General features: G+C 37.1%; 1 protein-coding gene across 1 annotated transcript; it reads left to right on the top strand.

Moving 5' to 3' along the window:
- The first annotated feature begins 573 nt into the window (after positions 1–573).
- Positions 574–17,008, top strand: LOC135082202 (apyrase-like). The gene is made up of 11 exons (XM_063976970.1): positions 574–822; positions 4,083–4,305; positions 4,999–5,196; positions 5,600–5,730; positions 11,982–12,132; positions 12,734–12,860; positions 13,282–13,439; positions 13,748–13,829; positions 14,778–14,936; positions 15,743–15,891; positions 16,460–17,008. Exons 1-11 carry the CDS (start codon positions 707–709, stop codon positions 16,586–16,588), a joined length of 1,623 nt encoding a protein of 540 aa, XP_063833040.1. The 5' UTR covers positions 574–706; the 3' UTR covers positions 16,589–17,008.
- The last annotated feature ends 10,787 nt before the right edge of the window (positions 17,009–27,795 follow it).

A 27,795-nucleotide genomic window follows, 5' to 3' on the forward strand; every position in this document is an offset into this window, starting at 1 on the left:
AATAAGTAAAGCTGTGGTCTGATGGACTTCTCAAAATGAAAGTTTAATAATTTAATTCTAATGCACTGCCTCAAAGCGACCTGCGGAATAAAATTCCTATTTAAAATACTGTCTGTATGCTGAAAATAAAATTTTAACGCGCCTATGAGTACGCATATTTAACAGTTCGTACACACGGATTTACATAGTAAATAGTGTCAAGAAATAGAGAGCTTATTTCTATGAAGAGTTTTCTGCTAGCCAACCACGGTGATAGGATATTATGGATAAAGGGAGTACAGGACAGGGCCGCTGAATGGTGAACAGAAAAATTTTGGCTACAAAATTTAAAACTTGTAACACAAGGACTTTCGGCACTATTATTTTACGTATAAAAACTTTTTATGATTGCTAAGTAGACAATAATAAACAGTGTCAATCACGATGAAACGTCTTGTTTATTTAATTTATCTTAATTTTGTACACGTAAAGTTTTAGAAGTTTATCTATTAAACGCCTGCCTTAATTTTTGCACAGTCTGCCACGCCCCTTACTCATCACTCTCGCGTCACGCGTGACTTTATCGCGCGATTTAACTGACAATCAGCCAGTCAGTCACCGAACGCACCGCGAACGGTCAAGACTTGTCGCGAAACTAGTTTGCTCTATATTCGTATACCGCGCCCGCGAAGTTTTGAGCATGTGAGCAAAAGTGTTTTAAACAAAAATGTTTTCGAGTGTTTTTTCATTGTCATTCTTGATAGTTTCAATTAATGGATTTGCGCTGCCCTTCGAAGGATTATATCAGCTGGATATAATACACTACAATGACTTCCATGCCAGGTATGTTATATCAATTGTTTGACCTTGTGTCATTCATAAGTTATGATGAAACAATAATATTTTTGTTCTAAAACGCGATAACGAAGTTCGATTCTATTAATAGTTATGTTAATATTGAAATTATCAGATGTCATGATAATAAGAATCCTTGTTAATATACTTTAACAGACAAAAACTAGATTAGTTTTAGTTTAAAATATTCACTATAAGGAATTTAGTCGATGATAGATAGAAATGTAAATAGAGACCGACATAAAGATAAGCATTTAATTATGTTTAAAAAATTAACGACTCTACCTAACGTCTGGTATAACTTACTTATTTTGTGATATTTATTTTGTCTCTAATCGCAGTAATTAGACTGTTAATATTCTTTCTTAGTCGTGTTTCTATCATCTTCCCTTATTTCAGTCCTTGGCAATAGCTAGGTATGCAATTTATCAGTCATTCAACTGAAGATTGATACTAAATATATTTACAAAACTAGCGGCCGCCCGCGACTTCGTACCCGTGGATCCCGTTTTTCCCCCTTCATCTATCTTACGCGGTTTAGATTTTTTCATACAAATGTTTTTCCCGCTAACTCCCGGTCCCGTGGGAATTTTGCAATATCCTGTTGTAACTAAGCTTTAAGTTTACTAAGATACCTGCATGCCAAATTTCAAGCGTCTAACATAAGCGGTTTAGATTTTTCATACAAAAGGATTTTCCCGCTAATTCCCGTTCCCGTGGGAATTCCTGAGTATACTATAACCTGCCCAGGAGTATGAAGAATAATTGTACCAAGTTTCGTTAAAATCCGTCCAGTAGTTTTTGTTTCTATAAGGAACATACAGACAGACAGACAAAAATTTTACTTATTGCATTTTTGGCATCAGTATCGATCACTAATCACCCCCTGATAGTTATTTTGAAAATATATTTCATGTACAGAATTGACCTCTCTACAGATTTATTATAAGTATAGATTGTGAAAGTGCTTTCAGTCTACTTTATTATTTAACAACGTAGTTTTAAATACAAATGCTATACAAATAGATACTACTCTACCTAAGTCATACAAATGACTTAGGTAGAGTAGTATCCGTCAGTTCGCTAAAATTGCGCAATGAAGTTTAACTTTCCTCTAAGGTTCAAGGTGCCTAGTTATAAGCAGAATAGTAGTACATACTAATAGGTACTTTAGATCCTAAAAAAAAGTGTCCTATCCTAACTCCAATGCACTTTTCTGGATCTATTTCCTTTCCTTGGCTTAGTTTACCTCAATAATAATAATATGCTGAAAAATACTACATACTTAAATCCTTAAAACGACAAAAGTTATACATACCTACTTACTTTACATTTAAATTTTGGCCGACTTTATGTTTGGGTCATCGAATTCAAACGAAGCTGCGGTTTAAGTCTAGTCTAATCTAGTTATTTATGAGATGATACTATGATATAACAAGTTTAAAGAATGGTAGCTTCTTTTCATGTAAGTTCTTCACTTAACATTAGGTGCGATTGTGGTCAAATACCTGCCTTGTTATGTATAAAAAAAAAAGTTACGTATTGTTCTTTAAATAGAGTGTACGTACATAAGTATGAAGGTTTTTTCCCGGAGAATGGCAGTAATGTAAACATTGTATTTTATTTTGAAGTAAAAGTAATGTACAGGTTTAATGTATTTCTCACGTAAACCACCTTGCGATAATAATGACAGTGTTAAAACCGTAAAACAAAGTAGGTACCTATTATGTTTTGCATATTGTGTGTTTGAATATACTTACTTACATTCAGGCTTTATTAATCTAAGCATACAGGACGTAACGAGAAAATATCAGATAGAGTTGAAATAATAATTGTGAAACTATATTTTTATCATTATATTTTCACCGTCATGTTTGAATGGAAGGTTCATGTCTTCCCTACTAATATGTATTTTGTATGCGAAAGTAACAGTGTCTGTCACGCTTTAACGCCTAAACCACTGAGCCGATTTTCATAAAATTTGGATTAGATACTTTGAATGCCGGAAAAGAAAACAGAATCGTTTTATCCCAATTTTTGAAACACGGATGCTCGTAGTTTTTCTGTGACAGACAAAATTTCTCGCGGGCGAAGCCATGGGTCTAGTTAGTTATAAAAAAATATATGTAGCTTCGAACTGGTTATTTAGTCCTTTATTTATTAAAAACACGTTTGTGTTAATTATACTGTAACTTACTGACTCACCTACCTATTGATATTGGCATGTAAACACTGAAATTTTACGTGTAGGGACCTAATATTTAATTTTATAGCTAGTTTTCTTCAAAAATTTTTAGCCTGATGAACTGTCCCATATACCTAGGTATCTACTTTACGTGGATCTCATAAAACCAGTTTCATATCTAGACACAGAATTGTATAAAATGTCGTCCAGCCGGCGAGTTTGCGAAAGAAACTGCTTACGTCAAAACCAGATGATCGCGAAATGCATTGGAGTAAAACCGAATCAAGGTCAACAGTGGTACAGTCGAACGAAATTGAATTGTTAATTTCGAGACCTCTTACTCATAAACGCCACTCAAGAGTTACGAGACTAGTGCCCGTTTTCATCATCAATCCCTAATTTTGAAGTGACCCATTTTGAAAATCAAATTCCTGTTACGTGTTATTATAGGGGTCACTTAAAAATGTGGTATTGATGGTGAAAACGGACATAGGCTTACTTTACCCCGCTTATCGCTTCCAGCAATGCCTAGTTTCCACCACACGCTAAGTGGGGTTATAGTCAGAATCTACATTCTGATTGCTATAGAAACCCAACGAAAGTATCTAAATGTAACGTTGAATAGAAACAGCGAAAGTAATTAGGTATCACTGCATTGAGGTTAACTGGTAGATAATGCCAAATGTTCTGAAGATGTGAAATCAAAAATAGACATCTGACAAAAAAGCTAACAGTGTTTTTTTAGCATTTTATAACAATAAATACAGGATTAACTGTACTAGGAAATTATTTACTTGACCAAGTAATTAATTTGATAGCTTTACCAACGAAACTGTTGACCCGTTTCCGCACGATTATCACTTTTTTTAATCCTAATCGTATGCCCTAAATTTTTAATGATAACCAACTTTAAAATATCGTAAAGGTACGAGTAGCAGGAAGGCGCTGGACGCAGGCCGCTACCAATCGACCAACACGGAAATCATTGGGGGAGGCCTAGTTCAGCAGTGGACGTCCTATGGCTGAAATGATGATGATAATGAACTTTAAAATTATGCCTTAGATTTGAAGAGACGTCGGTAGCAACACCAACATGCCGGTTCAACAACAACTCCTGCTTGGGCGGGTTTCCTCGTCTCTACCACGAGATCCAGGTCTTGATGGAGGAGAAGCCAGATTTCGTTCTACTAAATGCTGGAGACAGCTTCCAAGGAACATACTGGTACACGCTTCTGAAGTGGAACATCACAGCCATGTTCATGAATATGCTGCCCCATGATGCTCATGTAAGTTAATATAACTATTCTTCTTTCTTGAAAGAGATCTGGGTGATACGGTTTATAACAAACTTTCTCATTCATCTAATCTATAAAACGAAAGGTCACTGATTGACTGACTCATTAATCACGAAATTTTAGAAACTACAAGTGCTAGGAGTCTCAATTTTTGCATGGGGGGTTCCTTTTAGAACGTAGGTGCTCACTCACTAAGACGGCATTTTGCAAAATTCATCACGCGTACGAAGACGCGGGTGGCCGCTAGTATCACATAATAGAAAGAAGGAGTGTATCTTATCTTACCAAAGTGATGTACTTGTTATATAATGTGCTTCAAAATGATCCAAATATTTACCTATCAAATTAAGTTCTATTCTTAGTCTGATAAAATAGCAGCAGAACAAACTTACGATAACATTTGAAGCTTGTAAATGCTGATCCAAGTTTAAAAGATGGATTCAATGATTCCTCAGCAACTACTTATATTCTTAAAGTGGGCACAAATCTTTCAGTCTGAAGTTCAGGTTGTTGCTCACGCTAGTTACTTAGTCTTAAATCTTTGAAGATGGAGACTACATTTCTACAATCATGTAGATTAATTTTAGTTCTGTTAACTAGTATTTAGAGAAAATAAACTTATCTGACAGAGATGTTATCTTTTCCTAATATACTCTATCTACCTATTTAATTTTTTCATTATAGGCGATAGGAAACCACGAATTCGACGACGGCCCGGAAGGCCTGGCGCCGTACCTCTCAGGTCTGAATGCACCAGTCGTGGCTGCGAACATGGACTCCTCAGAGGAGCCGGCCCTCCAGGGACTCTACAAGCCGCATGTTGTGATCGAGAGGAAGGGCAGAAAGATCGGCATCATCGGACTGATCACTGTTGACACTGAGGTAGTTTCCTTTTCAAACAAAAAATGTTAATAGCTGGACAAAGGCTGGATTTCTACAAGACTGTTTGATTTGTAATACTTGATTGCAGTTCAGGCCAGTTCGGCTTTGATTGCTAAGTTAGTATAAGAGTTTTAGAACCAATCAGATTATTAAAGTTTTCTAAAGAGTTTTAACCTCATTCAATTGCGTGCATTTTCGTTCCATTACTTATTTACTTCTTGTAATGGATGTTACGATCCTGCCAAATTGCCTATGGAACCATCATTTCTTTGGTGGAAAAAAGGTTCCTTTCTTTCTCAGCATCAGAAGTTGCCTGCAGTTGTTGTCCTAGAAATTAATGATAGAACTAGCTGTATTTGGGACATATAAGTGATTTAGTTATAATCGTTGTCTTATCTTTCAGAAACTGTCGACCCCGGGCAAAGTAAAGTTCACGGATCCCCGCGAGGCGACTCGGCGAGAAGCGCAGACCTTGACCGACAAGGGAGTGGACATTATCATACTGCTCTCGCATTGCGGACTTGATGTTGATAAGTGAGTGATAAACAATCTAAATATAAGATAAAGAACGGATTTTACGAAACTTCATCCCTCAGGGGTTAAAAAACGAAGTGCATACCTATGAAGTCGCGGGCGGCCGCTAGTTAGGTAGTAATAGGATTATTTTTGCATTAAACATAAAAAAAATATAAAAAAAACATGTCTGTCACTGAAAAAAAATTTTTGATATAACAATAAGTTAAGTTTTATTAAAATATGTTTCTATTGATTTCTTTGTATCAAAGAGTAGGTAACAAATATCCATCCTGAAAAACGTTCACATTTTAAAATAATTAGTATTAGAATTCGTAGGATAGTGGGGAAAAAGAAAAGATGCCAACGTAATTCGCGTGGGCACGAGACAAGTAAAGACAGGAATCAGGTTGTTAGTTGATTGGTAGTCGCCATTATACAATTGTACAAAATTAACCGACATTGCTTTATTAGGGGTTACGTTAACTGGTACAGTCGCGTGCAAATGATTTCGGACTTTAGTGAGTCATATAACTTTATCAGCTGTTTGATGACTTATGTAGTTAATTAACTAAACATCTTTCACGAGCAGCTTTTAATAATAATTATCCTGTTTTCGCCTCCGAGATTTATTTTACCGTGTAGTACCCCTGTACGACAAGACAATCCGCACACAATATTCAGCGTAGTAGTAGTAAAAAACAAAAAAGCGGGCAACCCCACCCCTACCACGCTGTGGGCTCGGTGTCCGAGCGGTCTCATTCCTTTGTGCGCACGCGCAACGACCGCACGCAGTATAAGAAAAATACTTAAGTGACGTCACCAGGACGTTTTTACCGACAAAAAACGTAATTATTTTAAGTTGTACAGTGAAGTGACGAGAATTAGACCCAACACAAGGTTGGTTGTAACAACGATTTTGTGCAAGTGCTCGTAAATTTTTATTATAAGCGTTGTGACACGACGCGTGACTTTGACCCATTTTTAGCTCCAAGTTAACACGCGATGTTAACCAGTAGCCATTTTTTTGCTCCGAGGTAATGCGAGATGTTACCCAGTAGCCATTCTTTTGCTCCGAGGTAATGCGAGATGTTACCCAGTAGCCATTTTTTGCTCTAGCGAGTTAATACGAGATATTAACCAGCAACCACTTTTTAATCGGTCATTTTTGCGGGTCATTTTTTAACCAGTAGCGTTAATACGAGATATTAACCAGCAGCCACTTTATGTTCGGTTATTTTTTAACCAGTAGCCGTTTTTGCTCTTGCGAGTTAAAACGAGATATTAATCACCGAGATAGCCAGGTATTGTAATATTATTCACTTTTACGAGTTAAGTAACTTTTTTTTTCGGCCATTTTTAAAAAAGCCGCAAAAACATAACATAATGAGCTCATACAGAAAAATGTTGCGTTTGTACGAAACTACCCACATTAAGAGCTTGCCTTCTTGGCCTTACACCTTATGAAGCATCAACCGTCTTGGAGCCTGATGACCCGGCGCCGCGGACGCACTCGCCCCAGTCGAGCCTCCGCCTGCCCTTATAACGACCGATGACCCTGTGGCCATACACATTGTTCAATGCAACAAAGGGTAACTGAATAATTTTATTGTTTGGTATTTTTATACATTACACCAATTGATATTGGTCTAAATAGAAAAGGATTCTTTTTCAATATGAAACAAGGTTCTGAATAAGTCTTGTGATTGCGCAAAAGCTAGTAAGAAAGAAATAAGTATCAGATAAAAATTCAAAGTGCATTTATGTAGATTCATTACTTGCTATTATAAGGTCAGAATAAAAGTTCCTAAATTAACCTTCGGCCGGTTTGTTGACCGAACCGAGTCGAAGTGGAAATAAATGTCTACTTTATATATGAAGTATAACAATATGTCGTTTTTTCTATGCAACGACTCGTATTAACTGACATCGTGATTGTGAGTACTTATCAGTCTCACATTTTGGAAACCCACAAAGATCTTTCTACATTTCCGGTCGGTCGACCAATTACATCGACGATCGACAACTATAACTCATTATAATCCTCTAAAACGGGAAAAGAGGTATTTATTTGATATGACAACTAATCCAGGCTGCTGCACTGAATATATAATATAAGCTTTAGCCGTTCGCATAACTGTGTGAATCGAGGCTTTATACAGAGGCCGTACCGACAAGCTACGCCCTGCTGTATGGTATTATGGGCTAAGTAAGACCTATCACCCGCCCGCGGCGCAACCACGCCGCCTTCCACAAGCGCAGGCGCCTTTATTTACGCCGCAGCGCCGCGCCGCCGCCGCCGCATGCCCAGCGCTGCCAGCGCAACGCGGGAAGCGCCATTAAAGACCGACCAGAACACCAAGGTAACCCGCGTCCCTAGACGACGCGCCATCTATGTACAGGTATGTGCTGGCCGCTTAAAATATTTTTATGTTAAATGCAATATACCTAATATCCGGTTACAGAATTTATTGTACCGAGATACCTATTCGATTCCCGATTCAAACCCTGATGTTTTTTTCATAATCATCATAACCATGCGAGTAAACATAATTAATTATACATAACAAATAATTATACACGTCGGCGCAGAGACGTTGATATTAAGAATATTCTTAATCGCATCCGTCGACACGAGTACATTCTGAGATTACCCACTTGTTAAAAAAAAAAAAAAATGTTCCTAGATGGTGGACTTAGATAGCGTTTATATAAGATGCTAAACAAAGTTTATGTGGTTTAAGCACTTCAAAAGGGATGATATTTTAACCACAATTAAACTTTTAACAAAAGATTCATTTATGGTTTAAAGAAACTTATTAATATATTTTTATTACATAAACACGATAGCCACTGAAAAGCAAATAGAATTATGGTCTTATTTTAACGCATGTTTGTTTTGTATATGAACAAACAGGCAACATTTTTGTTTGTCTCTTTGCGGCCTTTCTTTAGCCCTTAATATTTTTACAAAGTGTTTTATTTTATTTTTTAATTCATGACGTCTCACCAGCTTGTATCTATAAATAATAGATAAAATCTAAGAGCTTCCTTAAACTGTATCGGTATCGGTACATAAGATGACGTCATTTTTTCTTGTATTGGAAAAACATTATTATGTAGGTTTGTACTTACTAATCAATGTTTGATTAATGCTAATAATACTATTGATAGTCTTACAAAGTAAGGCTTCATCGTCACCATTATTATCTATTTACAAAAAAAAAAAGGACAATTTTAGCTCCATGTTCTGTTTTAGAATTGGTTCGTATAAATTATTTATGTATAACGTTAGAATTCTCATAAGAAGAGATGCGACATCATGAAATACATTCAATCATTTCTTATCTTGCTAAATCTTTTAGACAAGCAAAGTATCTTATTATGCGTTAAAGCGATAATAACTATACCTTTATAAATATAACACGATAATAATTACACTGTAATCAATGTAATAGAAAATTATTGATGCATCAAAAAAGAATTCGGGCCGCTTGTAATAACAACCAGACTAGTGGACTTTGGTCAGTCGAAGAACGAACCGACCACAAAAAATAAACTATGTATTATGTAGGTACCTACCAGTACTACCACTACTTGTAACCTTTAGTTAAGATTAAGGACATTTTTTAATAATACCAAAAAATAATGCGATTTTATTTTACGAATCGATGACGCTGCCACAAACTCATAATAATTAATGAGTCTTTCTTCCCTTTCTATGAAGTATAAATTGAGAATTTATTAGTATTTTTTTATTTCTTCTTTGCATGATTATAAAAATTCAATCATCACAATACTGAAGCTGACTGAATCAAGGTGTCTGAATAAAGACACGGAGTAGGAGCTTGGTTTAATATTGTCTCAGAAAATGTTAGACGCTTTGGTTTCAGTACATGACATAAACCTATTTTTTGTTTCTTGAACTTTGTTTGATATTTAGTCATAATTCATATTTTATCGTCTGGCGTAGAGATTTCTACACGATTAACATGAATTAATTCCAATTAATTCGCCTTAGAATGGCGACCTTTTTTTTTTTAGACGTCAATACGATTTTCACTAAAAAAAAAAAAAAAAATTGAGTGCTGGGGCAACAGGTACATCAGTAGTACCATATTGCCCATTTAAGCTTACCTTTCCTTGCCAGTGAGTTTTGTATTTGGCAGTCGTGGATCAAACAAAACGTACCAGACTCCGCTATACACTCCGCAAATAATAAATAAATATCCTTCCTTGGACATTACACTACGCTTCTAGTCCCAAACTAAGCAAAGCTATGGGTCCTAGACAACGGATTTAAACATACTTAAATACCGTTTTTATATACATAAGTACATATTATACATAGTAACACCTAGACCCATCACAGAAATTAAATTGTATCAATTCAATTTCTGCCCGGCCGGGGATCGAACCCGGGACCTCTCGGCATAGTAGTCCGTTTCGAAACCACTACACCAAATGACTGACAAATAAATATTTTTACAATGCTCAATTACATCATTGTACCTAGTTTACTCGATTTTCTTAGCATTATCTAAAGTCGGGTGCATCCTATAATAACATTAAATAACCACCGCTTATCAATATCGTTAGTGAAATCATATAATTTATTGAAATATATAATTATTTAAATAAATATTATAATTTATGGGTCAGGTTTCAAGAATCAAAAGATTGCTATTAAAAGGTGCTATTAAATAGAAACCAAACTTTTTCCTCGCAACAGTGTTACTTGGAATCCAAATTAATACTGTTTTGGAATACTGGTCAAACTGTATCCAAATAAAGTAATAAGTTTTAATTAACCACATTATGTTTTACAACAATCAGAGTGTTAGCCTTGCAGTCACTGTGATCGATTCGGTGTTAACCACTACCGTCGTCAAGCTCAGTTCTGAGATGAAACTGGATAAATATAGGAAAGTAGTGTCGACACGAGGGTGTTCAGCCCACACAGCACGCGACACGCGGCATTATTGCCTGCGATTTGCGCCGCTGTCAACGTTGACACAATTAGCCAGTGTGCTGGATAGACAGGATGCTCTGTCAACTGTCTTGGCAACTTTTTACAATCAGTAGTCGTACTTAACAGTTAATAGAAGTACAAATAAATGTATCTAATAATACTCTATAATGAACAAAATCTTGTTGAGACCGTGATACTTTTTTATTGTTATGAATAAGTGATGCAATACGATTATTAATATTGCTTTATTACAAAAATATTGCTTTATTATGTATTTAGTACATTGACATTTACTCTCTTACTCTCTTAACCATTTAACATGGACATTGATCCATGCTCTAAACATCTACACGGTAAAATAAATCTCGGAGGCGAAAACAGGATAATTATATGATCAAACGAACTTACCAAGTGAAGTTCGATCTGAATTATCCTGTTTTCGCCGAAGAGATTTAAGGTCCCTCCCAACCCGAAGATTTCTATATCTTCTTCCCTGGAGGTAAACGTCAATGTCATCTCTTCTCTAAATATAATGAGACCGCTCGGACACCGAGCCCACAGCGTGGTAGGGGTGGGGTTGCCCGCTTTTTTGTTTTTTACTACTACTACGCTGAATATTGTGTGCGGATTGTCTTGTCGTACAGGGGTACTACACGGTAAAATAAATCTCTTCGGCGAAAACAGGATAATTCAGATCGAACTTCACTTGGTAAGTTCGTTTGATCATATAACTATGACAACCATTTGATTGAAATATTAAGCCATTTGATTTGAAATATTGATTGTAAATAATTTATGTATGATTCAGTTGTTACTTATAGTACCTAACTGAAGCAATCTGTGACAATAAGCAAAGGATCTAGGCTTTAGACTGAAGATTGGAGAGTACAATAGTTATTCTTAGCATTTAAGTAGAGTCGCTTCTCAAATTAAATTATAAATAACTTGACCGCAACAGAGTGACGGTTAATCCAGTGTCTAAGTAGCTCAGATGGAGAGCAGTCGCCCGGCAAGCCAAAGGTCGTGGGTTCGATTCCCGCATCCCGTCTCGGGCAGTTCGATTTTTTCGAGTTAAGTATTTATAATTTTGAGAGTACATAATACGCTTATTTATTCCCCGTCAACCACTCTTTCCTAACACTAGCCTAGTATTTGTCTACCTGGAGTACCTAACGAGAACATTAGTATTATTCTGGCTCTTAACAGCGATAGTAAGACGTCTGATTCCAGCCCTTATTTCAAGTCAAACAAGGCTTAGGTAATTTATGCCATTCTACAACCGTTTGTCTTCTCTTTCCAGGGAGCTCGCCCGTGACTTCGGGGAGCACATAGACATCATAGTCGGCGGTCACACACACTCTTTACTATGGAACGGACCTTCTCCCAGCGGGGAACCGGTAGCTGGACCCTATCCCATCTTCGTGGAATCCGCGGTGGATAAGAAACATAAGGTAAAGTCCGGTCGCCGGCAGCACACCCACTGTGGCCGCCCGTCGCACAGTCGCGACAGCAATATAATGACGCGTGAGCGGTAAGGATGGGTAGCTTGGGGTCATTGGACGAAATTCTACTTGCTTGGCGACTGTAGGTACTTTAGTAATTATAGTCATCATTTCAGCCACAGGACGTCCACTGCTGAACATAGACCTCCTCCAATGATTTCCATATCGCTTGGTTAGTAACGGCCTGCATCCAGCACCTTCCTGCTACCTTTATGAGGTCGTCTTGGTATATGCAATATAGTAGTATTGGTGACTTTGTAACTCATTATTATTCTTTGCGGTATGCAAGATCAAGCGACTAAGGGAATTATTTGAACATCAGGCTCTCCAGCCCGTCTGCTAACGTGTGGAGTGTCGGCTAAATTCTCCATTTGCTTCTTGTTAATTAAAGACTAATTAATAATTAAAGAGGGTCGTCTTCTTATCTTGCCAGGCGTGGGAAGTGTAGGCCAAAATCCTTTATTTGCCTCTGGTAAATTAGAGAGAATCGTACTCCTGAAGTTGGGACTAAATACCCTGATGATAATGACGCTGTTTATTCTGTTTTCAGACAATGATCGTGCAAGCATCAGCGTTCACCAAGTACATGGGGAATCTGACGTTGTTCTTCGACTTCCGAGGAGACCTGGTCAAATACGAGGGCGGTCCTATATTCCTGGACCGATCTATCGCTGAAGGTATGACAGTCTTTATACATTTTATGAAGAGACCTTTTACCAATTTATTTAGGTAATACCCTCAATATTTTTTGTGTTTGGAGTGGGTTCACCATGATTTTCCAACAGTCAAAGTTTCTCAAAAGTCGAATCGACACCTTTGGGTTATTCGTTCGATCGTTCGTTTCAGCCAAATGACGTCCACTGCTGGACATAGGCCTCCCCCAAGGATTTCCATAACGACCGGTCCTGCGCTACCCGAATCCAGGCTCTTCCCGCTTTGGGTTATTGTCTCATGGGAATTTTTACCCTGCCCTGAAAAAGCCTGAAGTTTTTAAAATCCAGATACATAAAAAACTGAACATTTCGGTACAATTTCTGTTTATCCCAGGCTTATTTTTCCATTTTAAAATAGTTTCAGAAGATTGGTCTATAATTCCAGATGCTGAAATAAAAGTAAAGCTAGCGCCGTACGCGGAAATAGTTCACAAAGCTGAAAACGTGCCTATTGGGGAGACCAAGACGTCCCTATCTTTTGAGGACTGCGTTTTTGGGGAATGCGCTTTGGGAGATGCACTGGTCGACTCACAGAATGATTACGTAAGTTTTATTTCATCTTATGCCATTTAAGTTATTTTGAACCATTTTCTTTGGCTCAATCTATAAAGTCATACTACAGTTTACTACTCTTACATGTCGTTAAGGGTGACTAAGGGATAAATTATATGAACATCAAGTCTCTCCTAACCCATCTGGCCGTGTCAAAAGTGTAAGCCACATCTTCGATTTTCCTCTGGTAATTAAGAGAGGGTGTGCTCCAGCAGTTGAATACAATACTAATTTGAAATAATTTGATTTCCTGCAGTGAATGCTATTCAAATACTTATTTGAAACAATTTTCTTTTCAGGCCAAGTCGAAAGTAAAATCAAGTCTGGATTTCTTGTCGTTTATCCAACGAGGGAACATAAAGTCGTCCATTCCTCAAGGCAGTAAGTATACTTGATTACATTTTTTTTGTTTATTTTACATTTGCAGAAAACCCAATGTTGTTTATAAAAGTAGTTAAGTTTTAAATATGTCGATGGGTGCCGGGAATAAAGCCACAATCGACAAAACACAATTTTACAGGAGAAGAGATTTAGTGTCAATTTTGAATAATTCTAAACTACGAGGCGTATCAAAACGGTTTGTATATCAAACGATGCGTTATTTTTTCTGGAGTAACATTTAATGTGCATAAGGTTATAGTGCTTAGAATATACTTTAAAAAAGGTAGAAATACATATTGCCGCTTCATACATTGAAAGTCGGTTCCGTAAGAGTCCATTGTGGTTTTATTCCGGTAAAAAGTGTGCAATTAATCAAACAGCAATAGTGTATTGCAGCTTCGGGCGCTGATGTGAAGGATACAGTAATAGCCGTTTGCTTGTAGAAGATTTAAATAAAAGTTTTAATATTGTATATGGCACGATTATTCCGGTCAACAAATTTTAAATGATGAATGGGAATAACGATTCAATATCCATAGTGCTTTTGGTAAATCAGGCAGTTTCAAAGATAAATTCTGAAAAAAAATCAAAAGGTGTATAGGGACCCGCAGTTTACTTAAATCACTTAATCGGAAAACTGCTGCTATGGCTATTGCGGCTTTATTCCAGGCACCCATCGATGTACTTAAAGGTAGTTAATATTTAAAGGTAGCCCATACTTTTTACGAGTAGTCAAATGCTATATTCGTCTAACCTCTGGACTTTTGACGGAAACTTAACCGGCAGACATATTAAGTTATGTGGGACTAAATTAAACTGCTTTTATTCTACTTATACTCAATAAATGCAGTACAAAAAATAAAACCGGAATACATAAAAGCAAAAGGAAATGCTGGAAAAGAGGTTATATTTCCAACAGACATTAATACTTTTGCTTGCGTATTCCAGCAATCACAGAAGGTACGCTATTCGAGCTGTTACCGTTCAACGATCGAATGGAGACCTTCGAGCTGCAGGGCAAGTGGGTGCTGGAAGCCTTGGAGAGAAGCGTGAGGGACGCCTGGGCCAACCACCCCTTTAAAGGACCCTGGGTGCTGCAGGTTTCGGGTAAGAAAACCTTATGTAATGACTAAGCTAGAGAGCTACTAGAGAGATCAAGTAAAGTTCGTGACAGTTTAATTTCCAAAATCTCCCTGCTTCCTTCTGGATTTTTTTGACATAGCTACTTCGCTACGTGAAATGATCGCTTAATAAGATAGTGGATACTTTGTTTTTCAACACAACAGCTTAACAATGTAGCGGTGTAGTTCAAGTAGAGTAAAATAGGACTACCCCTACTTTTGTGAACATCGTAAAAAGTGTTTCGTTCTTTGCCGTTTCAACCAAATGATCTCCACTGCTGGACAAAGGCCTCTCCCAAAGATTTCCTTAATAAACAGTCATCTGTGTGCTTACCATGAGTTTACGTTAGGTGTGCTCGCTAGCGACTACGTAAAAAAATGACAATAATTGTATGACATACTGTGCAGCGCCCCTAGTGGCTACTTTCAAGAAACAAAATCTTCATAGAGATTTTTGACGTACTCGCTAGCGAGCACACCTAACGTAAACTCATGGTAGGTGCACAGGTCGTCTGACCACCTAGTGGTAGGCCTTAAGAGACGACTAAGGGACAAATAATTGCGAATATCAGGCTTTTTCATCAGGGTTTGTCATCCAGTAGTGGAGATCCACTAAATACGATTAAATGATGATGATGAACAACTTTTCCGTGTAAAGTCTGGTCGCTGAGCACTTAGAATTTTGTCCAATAACCCCAAGCTACCTATCCTTATCGCTCGCGCCATCATTGGATAAAATCCTACGTGCTCAGCGACCAGACTATAGCCTAAAACCTTTTTCCACTGTTCCAGGTCTTCACGTGACATACAACGTGTCAAAACCGGAGGGGCATCGGGTGACGTCCGTGACAATCGGCAACAGTGGCAGTGGAATTGACAGCGAGAAGTTCTATCAAGTCACGGCACCAGCTTACCTGGCTGGTGGAGGGGATGGATATACGGTAAGGATTTAGAGTTGTTATTTGTAACCACGACCGTGCCACGACAGAAGCTTTTAAGGTTATAACACACTTATCAACCCGGAAAGGGATCAATACCGTATCGCCTTTCGCCGCGAGGCGAGACATTTACAAAATGAAGCGCGGATAAGTGTGCGTTGCAGTACGGAGTTTCATACAAAGACAACTGATCGCCTCGAGTTGATACAGATACGATCCTCTTCTAGGTTGATAAGTGTGCTTCGTCTTTAGATAAGATGATTGCATACAATAAATGGCTAGCATTTATTGTATGCAATTTTGAAATATGTCGCTTTATTTTTGTCTAGTACCTAATTAAACTGACTCCTCAGTCCTCCTGTTCTTTTAATTGATTTCGTTGCGGGTCCAATGACTTAACTTTCTCTCGGGACAAAACCTTCACTGGTTGAGTTTTTATTGGCGGTCAAGCTGTAGATTCTGGCTACACAAGAGTTGCAGTGGTGGGAACGAAAGGTGGGAAGAGTCACGTTTAGTAGCCAATTGTAGTACTCTAGAGTTGTTTAGTAACACGGTTTCTTCTTTTTTTCAGATGTTCAAAGAAAACAAGAAGAACGTGCAAGTGATCGGAAGAGACCAGAAGATATTTGAGACGTACATCAGGAAGAATTCGCCGCTACACGTAGTCACTGATGGAAGAATTAAAATTATAGAAGACTAATAGTTTTAGTGATATTAATTAAAATTTGTTAGGCACATCATAAATGATGTTATTTTTGTGTTTTGTTATGAATTTTTTTCATAATACAATAGCCAAATGCCATGGCTGCTATTTTTATTTATGCATTTTATGTCCTCGATTCAATATTGTAGTAAAATAAATGTTTCTTTCTCGGCCTCTCGCGACACATACTATCTAAATTATATTGAACATGAAAAGTCCTGAAATAGTGTACCTGTGTAAGGCACGAGAAGGCAGGTAGTCAATAGACACACTAGTCTCTTCGAATACTGGATCAAATCTAGACGAACTTCTGGACAAAGATTGAAGATAAGACACACACACAATGGACAAATAGGTACGAAAAAGAGAGTAGCTCTAACTTGCCTACTGACAATAAAATATTCAGAGTTCCTGTAACACTTGTTTAATTTTACCTACCCACTAATAAATATGAATGAAAATGAAACCATCTAAATCGTCCTCAAAGTAGGAACGAAAATATCTTTAGAATTGAGTTTGGTTGGCCTAAAGTAATAACGGTCATACAATACATGTTTATCAAAGTCATTAGGTTCCCCAATGGCTCAAGATAGTGTAGGAGTAGTGTAGGACGTCCCCCTGCTTGATAGCCTAAACTAAAGAAAGACTTCAAGAAGATAGCTCTCGTGCACAAAAAACAAAGAAAATAAATAAAAAATGTATTACAAATAATGCGGAAATACTAATCTCGTTGTTACGGCATTTGATAACAATATCAAAAGTAGTGTCGACTGTGAACGTGACATTCACATGATGCACTTATCTGGGAGATAGGTAAAACTATTCAAAGAGTTTCAAGTGCACTCAAAATATTGTACGCTACATCTAAAACAACTAACTTAAATTTTGTACGCAACAACTAATTTACAGATAAGTTATGGAAATGTAATCGGCCATTCTCAGATGAGCTAGTTTTTGCGTGTCCGGGCTGTTAAATCGTTAAAAATGACAAATTAGAGACATGCAAGTATTTTTGTACGTTACTTAACAACCCCATCCAGTTGTGCATTAAATCATAGGCCTCTATTTTAAGTATTTGTGACTTAATTAATTTCATGAACCTCTGTTCTCTAATTACCGTTACGCGTCCGCACACCGACTTAATGTTAAAACTTGGCTGTAATTTTTATGTCGTATAGATTTGGTTTACTCCATTCAACATTTTAAAGAGTACAAAAGATTGTCTTACGCATAGCAAAATATCTATTCAATAGAACCATTCTGTAAATAATTAGAATTAAAAAACTGCTTGTCCGAGCGAAAGTCCTAATTCCCGTGACGTTTTCTGTTTTTGGGCACACAAGCCTAAATAATAATATTTGACACATCATTTACGCGAGCGGCGCGAGCCCTTAGTTAGTTCTAAGACCTGTTAGCAAGTAGACGTCTATTGCGTTGGCGTACCGTCGATGAATTGCGTAAGAGTATAATTACCATATCTTTGGTTTTCTATTTTTCTATTTACCATGTCCTTATTTTTATACTCGATATTTGAAGGTAGATCCACGTTGTTAATTTAAATAGATTCAGTATTTTGGCCGTCATACGTTGTAGTAAGACAGTATTTGCATACGCTGAAGATTTTGGAAATTTTGAAGAAAAACTATCGTTTTATAATTTCCATGTACTAATTACCGTATATTTATAATCACCGTTGTATGAAATTATTACCTACAAATTGCACTCACGATTGAATAAGTATGATGATAAAATATGAAATATACCTAGACTTTCGCATAACAACTTTACGGACTTTTCTTTCAATCTGACAATCAAAATTTAAAAAACTTTCGTTAGAGTAACCTCGAAATAGATTCGATTTCATGACGAATGTTCAGCTTCAGTTGCTGCATGGTTGTTGGATTTAAGAGTATATTTAACCCCTAAGGTGACCCCACAAAAAGAAGTTACCTGGCTTTCTGATGGCCAGGAGATGTCACCCCTGCATGAAACAACATGTCTCGTACCAGATATTTATTTTTACTATTAGTATAATTGATATTAGCATCTTAAGTCATTAATTAATTCTAATATAATACCATTAACATCTATCCATAATACCTTTGCCCTAAGAAGATGAGATTTTCCAACAGTAACGCTTACCTGGCGTGATCACATTAAGAACAAAAGAGAACAAATCAACAGACAATGGGACTTTTCAAGGCAAGAGTGTATAGGCACTTTGTACCATCCTAAACTGCATCCTACCTGCTTTGTTATGCATAGAAAAAACTTCGTGATATGCAATGGGTACTGGACAGAAGAAGCTTGGAGAACAAACTATATACAAATGGATCTTAAAACCCATGTAGACATGGCATCGACTTAGCCTCGCAAATGTAGAAATACTTTAACGTTTTCAAAATAAAGTTTTAAAAATCTTGAGCTGTGCACCTTGGTTTACAAAGTCCACTGAAGTGATACCAAACGTCAAAGAGGGTGTGGAAAATCCTGTAAAGCTTACAACCAAAGACTAGACCTTCATGGAATCTATTTGCTGCATCCCTTTTAAATTCTAAGAATTCTGCATTTAGGCTCAGGAGAAAGCGAATAGCATCAATCTGAAAACCTATTGTAAAAGAATCGAGGTGACAAATCATGGGATATGCTGAGCTGGAACTGTCATTATTAAAAATTCAATTTAATCTGATAAAGGGTGATGGCTGATCGCAGATAGATTAAAAAGAGGAAAAATCACTTAAATCATTAATTAATTTTTCGATATTTATGCATATCCGAAAAATCAAATTTGTGAGATCTCCTGATCCATTATTTATCTGTACGTTAAATCGTTTGTACCACATTGAAATCAAATAAATGATGATTAAGATTCTGATGAAATGTGACACGTAGCCCCTTCTGGCCGAAACTAAGTGTTCCTGTTATAGCCTCGATTATTGCAGTATACTGAAAATATCTTGATACAATAAATAATAGAAATGAGTGTTTTCCTTTTTTCAAAGGGTTATTAAGTGTAGGTACCTACAGCGTTTTTTATGACGCTATATATTTATATACAAATTTATCAATGCAAGACATTGTTTTCTTGCTATTTTACATATTTTTTCTAATTACCGTTAGATTAAGTATTAGCCTTATCTAATTACCGTGACCATAAAATTTTTGGGTCTCATTTACGCGAAAACCGCTTGGAATAATTTGACGCCTTAACGATTGTTAAATTCGTACTTTTCATGTGTTTCATATTTAAATGCGTTTAAGTTAATTAAGCCAAATTTCAAAAATGATATGGTAATTAGGCTGAGAACGCCTAATCGTGAGAATGGCCGTAATATTTTAGTTAGTTTAATCGAACTTCGGCAAGTAAATACTAATATTCAAGATTGTAAAGTTCTGCGTACTATGTGCCCTGCCCATTGCCACTTCAGCTTGCTAATCCGTCGGGCTATGTCAGCGACTTTAGTTCGTTTACGGATTTCCTCATTTTTGATTCGATATCGCAAAGAAACACCAAGCATAGCCCTCTCCATAGCACGCTGTGCAACAGGACGCAGGCCGCTACCAATCGATCAACGTGGAAAGCATTGGGGGAGGCCTATGTTCAGCAGTGGACGTCCTATGGCTGAAATGATGATGATGATGAAGATTGTAAAGGCTACTAGGAATGTTCGCCTGTAATGTAACAGTTATTTAATTGAGCATACTATAGTGAGGAAAGAGAACCTTAGATAATACGTATGAGTGCAGTCCGGAACTGGAGTAATTGGTAATGCTTATGGTTAATATTTTAAAATTAAACAGCGTAAAAATATGTACATTAATTCTGGTATCTTTCGTGCTCTATTTCTAAACGTGCAACTACAATTTTTGTGACAAATTGGATAAAAATAAGTTATAAAATAAACTAAATTAGCCGGTAGGACAAGCTATATTCGGACGTGTATAAGTGCCCTGAAAATGGCCGACATATTTACAATTCTAGAATTTAAATTTGAATTTATAATCTCATTCGTTACATTAAAAACAACAAACAAAATTTAATATTTCTTAGATACTAACAGAAGCTATGAAACCAAACCAATAGTAAATGAAGAAAATAATATTGACGTTATAAGTGGCCTGTGATGAAATATGTCTGGAGACCACTTCGCGCCGGCCAGTGCATTTTATTGCAGACCATAAATAAAGATCCTCTTCTCTACGTTATTACTACGTTTACTGGATATTGGGAAGTTTCTATTGTATGGAAGGAGCTTGTGTTCTTAATGGTTAGTAGAATAAATTGGGCACCTCTATCAAAATCAAGATTACAAAAAGATCATGTTTGCTCTATTAAACCTCGAAAGGTATGGGACTTATGCCCATCTTTCGTTCCTATCGTTGCAACTCCTAGTTTGTAAGGAAAAGTTCGGTCATTGGACAAGAAAAGTAATTTAAAACAGAAGAATTTATGACCTATCGTTTAGTTTATTTTTCGTCTGAGTTATGCATCTTAGTCCATTTATTTAATAAGGAATAAGTCGCTAAGTTGTAAATGGTCAGCTCAGTATTTTATATGGATATATGGAGCATGCTAGAGCAAGTATTTTTTCCCAAAACAAAACACGGGTGAAGGCAAGGTGTCGAATATGGCACAAATTTTCCCTCTCATTAGTCGCGGGCTCTTCCATTTGGGCCCATTTACGTGATGGCACATTGGCACCTTTGTTTGCGTATGTCACCGTAGAGGCACAACCAGTAAGGTTGCTCTTATGCTGAAATTGTAACCGTATCATTTCCATACAGGTAGGTTACCTTTAGGGATAGTTAGGGAGCACGCAGTTACCTTTAAATTGCACTAAGGTGCCCCTGTGATTTTCAGAATTTTGTAAAAGAGCAGAAGGTATAGAAATACTGTTCTACTTAACTATCTTGTATAGTTAGGCCTAGTTTAGCAATAATCGAGTGACATCACATATCATTTCCACCTAGATTTCCAAGATATCCAAAAATGGTTACTGATCTTGAAAGTGCCTCACGAACTCTATCAAACAGTATTAATAATACTAAATAGATTACAGAATAAACTGGATCTATCCAAAAATTCAATGTTTCCGGCTTCCATACATTTAGTGCAGTTGTGAAGTGAGCCTAAGCCTACTGCCTGCCCTCTAATTTACATGCCTATATGGAACAGTGGAATCACCTTTTCACCCCAGCTTTTTAGGGAAAGAAATATTTTGCAACGCCTTTCCATCTGACAAGGCTGTACCTGATGTGGCGTCTCGTAATGACGCGCTCTTTTGTAACAAAAACCCAAAAAACATAGTTGTTTGGATTAAATATTTAGACCTATCTACATGCCTATTGCATGTACAAAATCTAGAGAGGAGACCGAGGTGAGTTGTAACAGAGGAGAGTTGTGACATTGCTGTTGGAACTTAGTAAATAGCGAGCTCGTGACAGTGCGCGTTTTTTAGTCTCCAGCTAACAAGCGCGCTGATGCGAGCTCGCTGATGGTTAGTTTCCAATAATCGACAATGTCACAACTCTCCTCTGTTACAACTCACCCCGGTCTCCCCTACAATATCTTGAGATTGGGGACGGAAGGAGACGGATGGAACTGGCAATATGAATAACCTGATACTTACAAGGGTGATGTAATCTTTGCTGTTGAGATTTCGCTTGATAAGCAGGATTCAATGGCTCTCAACTCAAATAGAATTTTAAATGAAGCTTCTTTTTATACTAGCTTAACCGCGGATTTCGGTTCAACAGTTTGTCTTTACCTTAGTATATGTACCTATATCTGTCACCGTAAAATTGTGAATTCCGTCAGATTATAATCTGACGTTGTTAAATTACAATCTAACCTAACCTAACCCACTGTTAGTTTACAATCTAACGCGTTATATTATAAACTGACAGAGTTCACAATTTCATGTTGACAATCCACTGATGAAAAGCACTTTACTTAGGTATTATCAAAAACCTTAGAAAAAGCATAAACAGGAGGTTTCATTTGTCCTCAGATATGCAAATAGATATGGGCGAAATAGCGACCTGTGTCCTCGTAGTATGTCGTCTACCTAATATAGGTACAAATTAGGTAGGCGGCCTATTCTACCTACTATAAAAACCTTCAAAATTAGGTAGAGCGTTGAGGTTTCCGCCTACTGGGACCGCGGTTCCAGTCGCTGGATCCATAAAAATTAAACATTTGTCTTCCAGCGACTGTGACCACTCATAGATAACTTAAAAAAATAAATTATTCAAGCCAAAATCGGTACAGTACTAAATGAGTGGTCCCAGTCGCTGGAAGAAAATTATTTAATTTTTACGGATCCGGCGATTGGGAATGCGGTCCTAGTTAATTGCGGTCCCAGTCGCCGGAAACCTCAAGCAGTTAGGAAAAATGTGTAACTGACAGTAGAGATATTAGGTAGGTACTTTCGCATTTATAATATTAGCGGGGATTTAATAATGTATAAAAACTTTCAAATTAGTTAGAGCGGTTAGGGAAAATGTGTAACTGATAGTAGAGTTAGTAGGTACTTTAGCATTTATAATATTAGCCGAGATTTATTCATGTAGACATGAGTAAAATATGTACCTAGTGTGAGTCCAGAATAAGTATGATTATATTTTAATACAGATACCCTATAAAATTAATAATCTTTTTCATAAAAAGCCGAGTGACTCTAGGGATAATTATAAAATCTTTACGACTAGTAGAGCGTTAATTAATTTTAATTCTCACGGGCACATCAAGTTTATGAAGAGCCGAATCTCGTAAAGCATCACACACGCCTCCAAAATTTAATTACATAGTGCAATAAAGAAAGGTTTTTATTGCTACTGGCGACTGGATGAGAACGATATTTTTCGTGTCTGAATGTTATATGACCAGAGTTTTATGTTTTCAGACACTAGGCAGTTCAAGTAATATAGGCCAGTAGTATTCACAAACATTACTGTGAGGTCTCACAGTGCGCGTGGACGCACAGGGTGACACATGCACCAATCACAGAGCACTATTCAACGCTGTGCGTTCGATTTGCTGCTTCACTTAAGCAAGCATCGTTTGTGAATACGGGCGATAGACTCTGCTCTACGTATCATTGAGTCAATGTACACTGGTAGAAATGGGTCATCTTACATCATCATTGCAGTCAAAGGATGTCCACTGCTGAACATAAGCCTCCCCCGATGATTCCATAATGACCGGTTGGTAGCGGCCTGCATCCGGCGCGCCTTAAATTCCTGCTACCTTTATGAGGTCGTTGGTCCACCTTGTGGGTGGACGTCCTACGCTGCGCCTAGTTATAGTAGCCTAAATGGGTAGGAAAGTTAGGAAACTGAAAATTTCTTGGGTCAACCCGGTAACTCTGCGCCAGGCCTTGAGCCGTCATAGAGTCACAAAATAAAAGTTAAATTAGGTATTTCAGTTATAACATTTATTTCGGATAAAATTAAATTACCTACATCCTCCAATTAGTATGGCCTGAGCATAATAATGACTTTTCTCTTTTTATTTCTGGAACAAAAACTCAAAAAGTTTATTGGAAGCGATTTCCATTAAGTTAGGGGCGACATCAGAACAAACTTGACATTAACATTATTTAAGCAGTTGAAAGGTGAAGATGTGATTGAAAGGTCATGGTGAGATTTAAGGAAAGGTGCAAAATACGCCAGTCTGATGTGTTGTCGACATTGAAAGTCTATTAAATAAATTAATTAAAAAATATCCTTGGACATTTTACACTGCGCCTCTAGTCCCAAACTAAGCAAATACTATGGGTACTAGACAACGGATATTATAAACAAACTTTTGTTTTTTTAAATACATACAATTATACATAGAAAACACCCTGTCCAATACAAACAAATAATATGTTCATGCACACAAATGTTTGTACTGAGCGGGAATCGAACCCGCGACCTCTCGGCATAGGAGTCCGTTTCGAACCACTACACCAAACGACCGACTATTATCTTCTGCTACTTTGATTGATGGAGGATGTTTTTACTACAACAGGTGCATTTTTGTTACAAATACAGCTACTTAGTTATCACAACTACAAAAGATGCCGTAGCATTAACTTGATGTACCCGTACAAAGAAAGCCGTTATGCTTAAAATGTTACAACGAAATATGTTTTAAAACAGAACCTACAATGCTATAAAGGCTGCACAAAAGGAAGCAGAGAATGGGTTCCTGAATATAATGCTTTTAGCGGTATCACGACGTGAGTTGAAAGCCGGATTAAAGCTTTACAATGTAAGACAGGCAATGTAATAAGTTTCGTTTTCGTTTATCGAAGTATTTAAATATCGCAGTTTAGTTAATGTAGTTAATTATTGAACTAATTACATACCTATATGCAACTTAACGAGGTTTTGAGCACTTAAAAAGTATTTGCTAATTTTACTGTAATCTAAATATACATATACTTAACTCAAAGGTGACTGACTGACTGACTGACATTGATCTATCAACGCACAGCCCAAACCACTGGACGGATCGGGCTGAAATTTGGCTTGCAGGTAGATGTTATGACGTAGGCATCCGCTAAGAAAGGATTTTACGAAACTCCACCCAAGGAGGTAAAACGGGATTCACGCGTACGAAGTCGCGGGCGGCCGCTAGTAATAAACTAAAAAGAGGTAATAAAAGTTTGTGAGGCTGTAGGGGGGGTGATAATCTCTGTATAGACTGAACAGATTTTGAAAATTATTGTACCAATACCACATTGTGTAAGTGTCAACGAACTTCTTATCAACAATGAAATCAGATACGGGTTCGAATCTCAACAGGGTCATACACGGACATGTTGAGCCTTGTTTAAGTGGTCAAGGCAAGTGAAATTTATTCTCAGATGCATTGTTGCATTATAAGCGCATTCCGTTGGTTGTTGCCGTTTCTAGTTCTAAAATCAGACCCTTTCTAGTTCTCAAGGCTGGCTACTTTAATGAATGCACGTAAGTAAGCATTTTGTTTGTTGAACAATTAAATGTTTACGAGAATATTTTCAAGGGTACCTTTAGAAATCAATTAGGTTAAGGCTTTCTACAATGTACACACGACAGCCCATCAGGTTACCCATTTTTGTTGCAAACTCGCCCCTATTACAACTATACAAGAACCCACAGTGGTTACGTTGACGTGCTGTCGTCTGTACCTACATACCTGGTACAAAAGATGACTACAAGTCAGAGCAGAGAGAGAAGTTTTTACGCAGATGGGCAGGTGAAACTATTTTTAGGCTGGGTTGCACCATCTTACTTTGACTTTAGCAAACGTCAAAAATCTGTCAGACTCAGACTCCGTACAAAATACGCCGGTTATCGTTATAGTTACGAGCAAGTTATCTAATAAGATGCAAATTGTTACTAAACTACTAACAAAGCATTAACGTTGATTAGTAGGTATCTAGTTTGTTGGTATAAAGCTAGAATTTCATAGTCATTAGGAAACCAAATAGGTATATTATTCTTATATGTAACATTAATACTTCAATAAGTAGGTGATTGAAGTCTGTCGTTTCGCAATAATAATTACCTACTTAGTCTTATCTAATTTTTCGTTGTTTTGTTGTTTAGTATTGACTTAACTAATTGGTATTCCCAAAATACTATTTTTTATCTGTTTCTAATGTTTGTTAGTTTTTCCAACCAGAAAATAATGATTAGTTTTTTAGGGTTCCAAAGTCAACAAGAAACCCTTAATATTCTGCTGATTGTCTGTCCTTTCGCGCTTCTTTTTTATTTACGTAGTCCACAAATGATGCTTAAGTGAAGCAGCAACGAACGCACAGCGTTGAATAGAGCTCTGTGATTGGTTCGTGTGTCACCATGTGCGTCCACGCGCACTGTGAGACCTCATAGTATTTTTTGTGAATACGGGCGTATTAACGCCCGTATTGCCATAAGCCATTCTTTGCCAGTTATTCTTCGGGGTAACCAGTAAAAACTATTTTGACTAGTCAAAGAAGGTAGTATATAATACCTATTACAAATAGTAACTACATAACTCTACATTGCGCGTTATAATGAGTAATAACATACAAGTTCTCAGTGTTCATTTTGGAGTGTAACGATCTGAACCTAAAGGTGTGGTTTTCAAACCAGTTCTTACAATATTAAGTTTGTAGCTTTAGATTCACACACACTGTATTGGCTCTGACAATACAGGGTGTCCCAAAAAGTAGTGTCAATCCGAAGCCCAGACGTAGAGCATCACCAGGGCTACCCGAATCACCCCTATGTATGTTCCGCGATTTTTCATACTTTAGGAGTTATTTATCGTCAATTTTGTAATTTTTGTAATTATCTAGTGGGCGTTAAACTTTTTTCTTTTCTCAGATTTCTTTTTTTTTGTCAAAATCTTTTTAGTTCATTTTTACGCAGTTGAGTCTTTTTTATCTCTAGTTCATTTTTACGCTGTTGGGTTTTTATGTTCCTGGACGTGAATGATAGATAACAAAACTTACTGATTAAACTTGACGTACTGGGATTGCCTTAAGAGGTCATGTCACCTTTGATTGCGCTGTTTTTAGGGTTCCGTAACTCAAAAGGAAAAAACGGAACCCTAATAGGATCACTTTGTTGTCCGTCCATCCGTCTGTCAAGAACCTTTTTATCAGGAACGTGTAGAGGTATTAAGCTAAAATGTATACTAAATACACAGGTCTACTGTTCCTTGGAGCTGTGAAAAACCAAACTTCTAAGCCAACGTAATCAAAAGATACAGCCGTTTATGTCGCAAATTTCCGCAAATTTTCGACACTTGCAAGGGAATCAAAACCTACAGGTTACTTTCCGTGATCTCAGATTCTTGGGATTTAGTACGAAGCAACGTCTTATAGCGCAGATAAAGAAAAGATTGCGAAAACCGAAAATTTTTAGTTAAGTACATCATTAATTCAAAATGTTTTTGATTTTTTTAAACTTTCTACCCCAGTCCTCATGAACACGTAGAGGTATTAAATTTAAATTCACATCAAATACTCAGCTCTATAATACCTTTAAGCTGTAACAAAATCAAAGTTCTACACTACAGGTTTGTACGGAACCCTCGGTGCGCGAGTCCGACTCGCACTTGGCCGGGTTTTTTAAGGTTTTCTAAGTTTTTAAGATTTCTTATCTTTCCAATATTTTGCCGGTCAATCTTTTGCATATAAGTAATATATTGTAATCAACACTTTTAAACCGTTGCATGACCG

This window comes from Ostrinia nubilalis, chromosome 21, assembly GCF_963855985.1.
Source record: "Ostrinia nubilalis chromosome 21, ilOstNubi1.1, whole genome shotgun sequence".
NCBI lineage: Eukaryota > Metazoa > Arthropoda > Insecta > Lepidoptera > Crambidae > Ostrinia > Ostrinia nubilalis.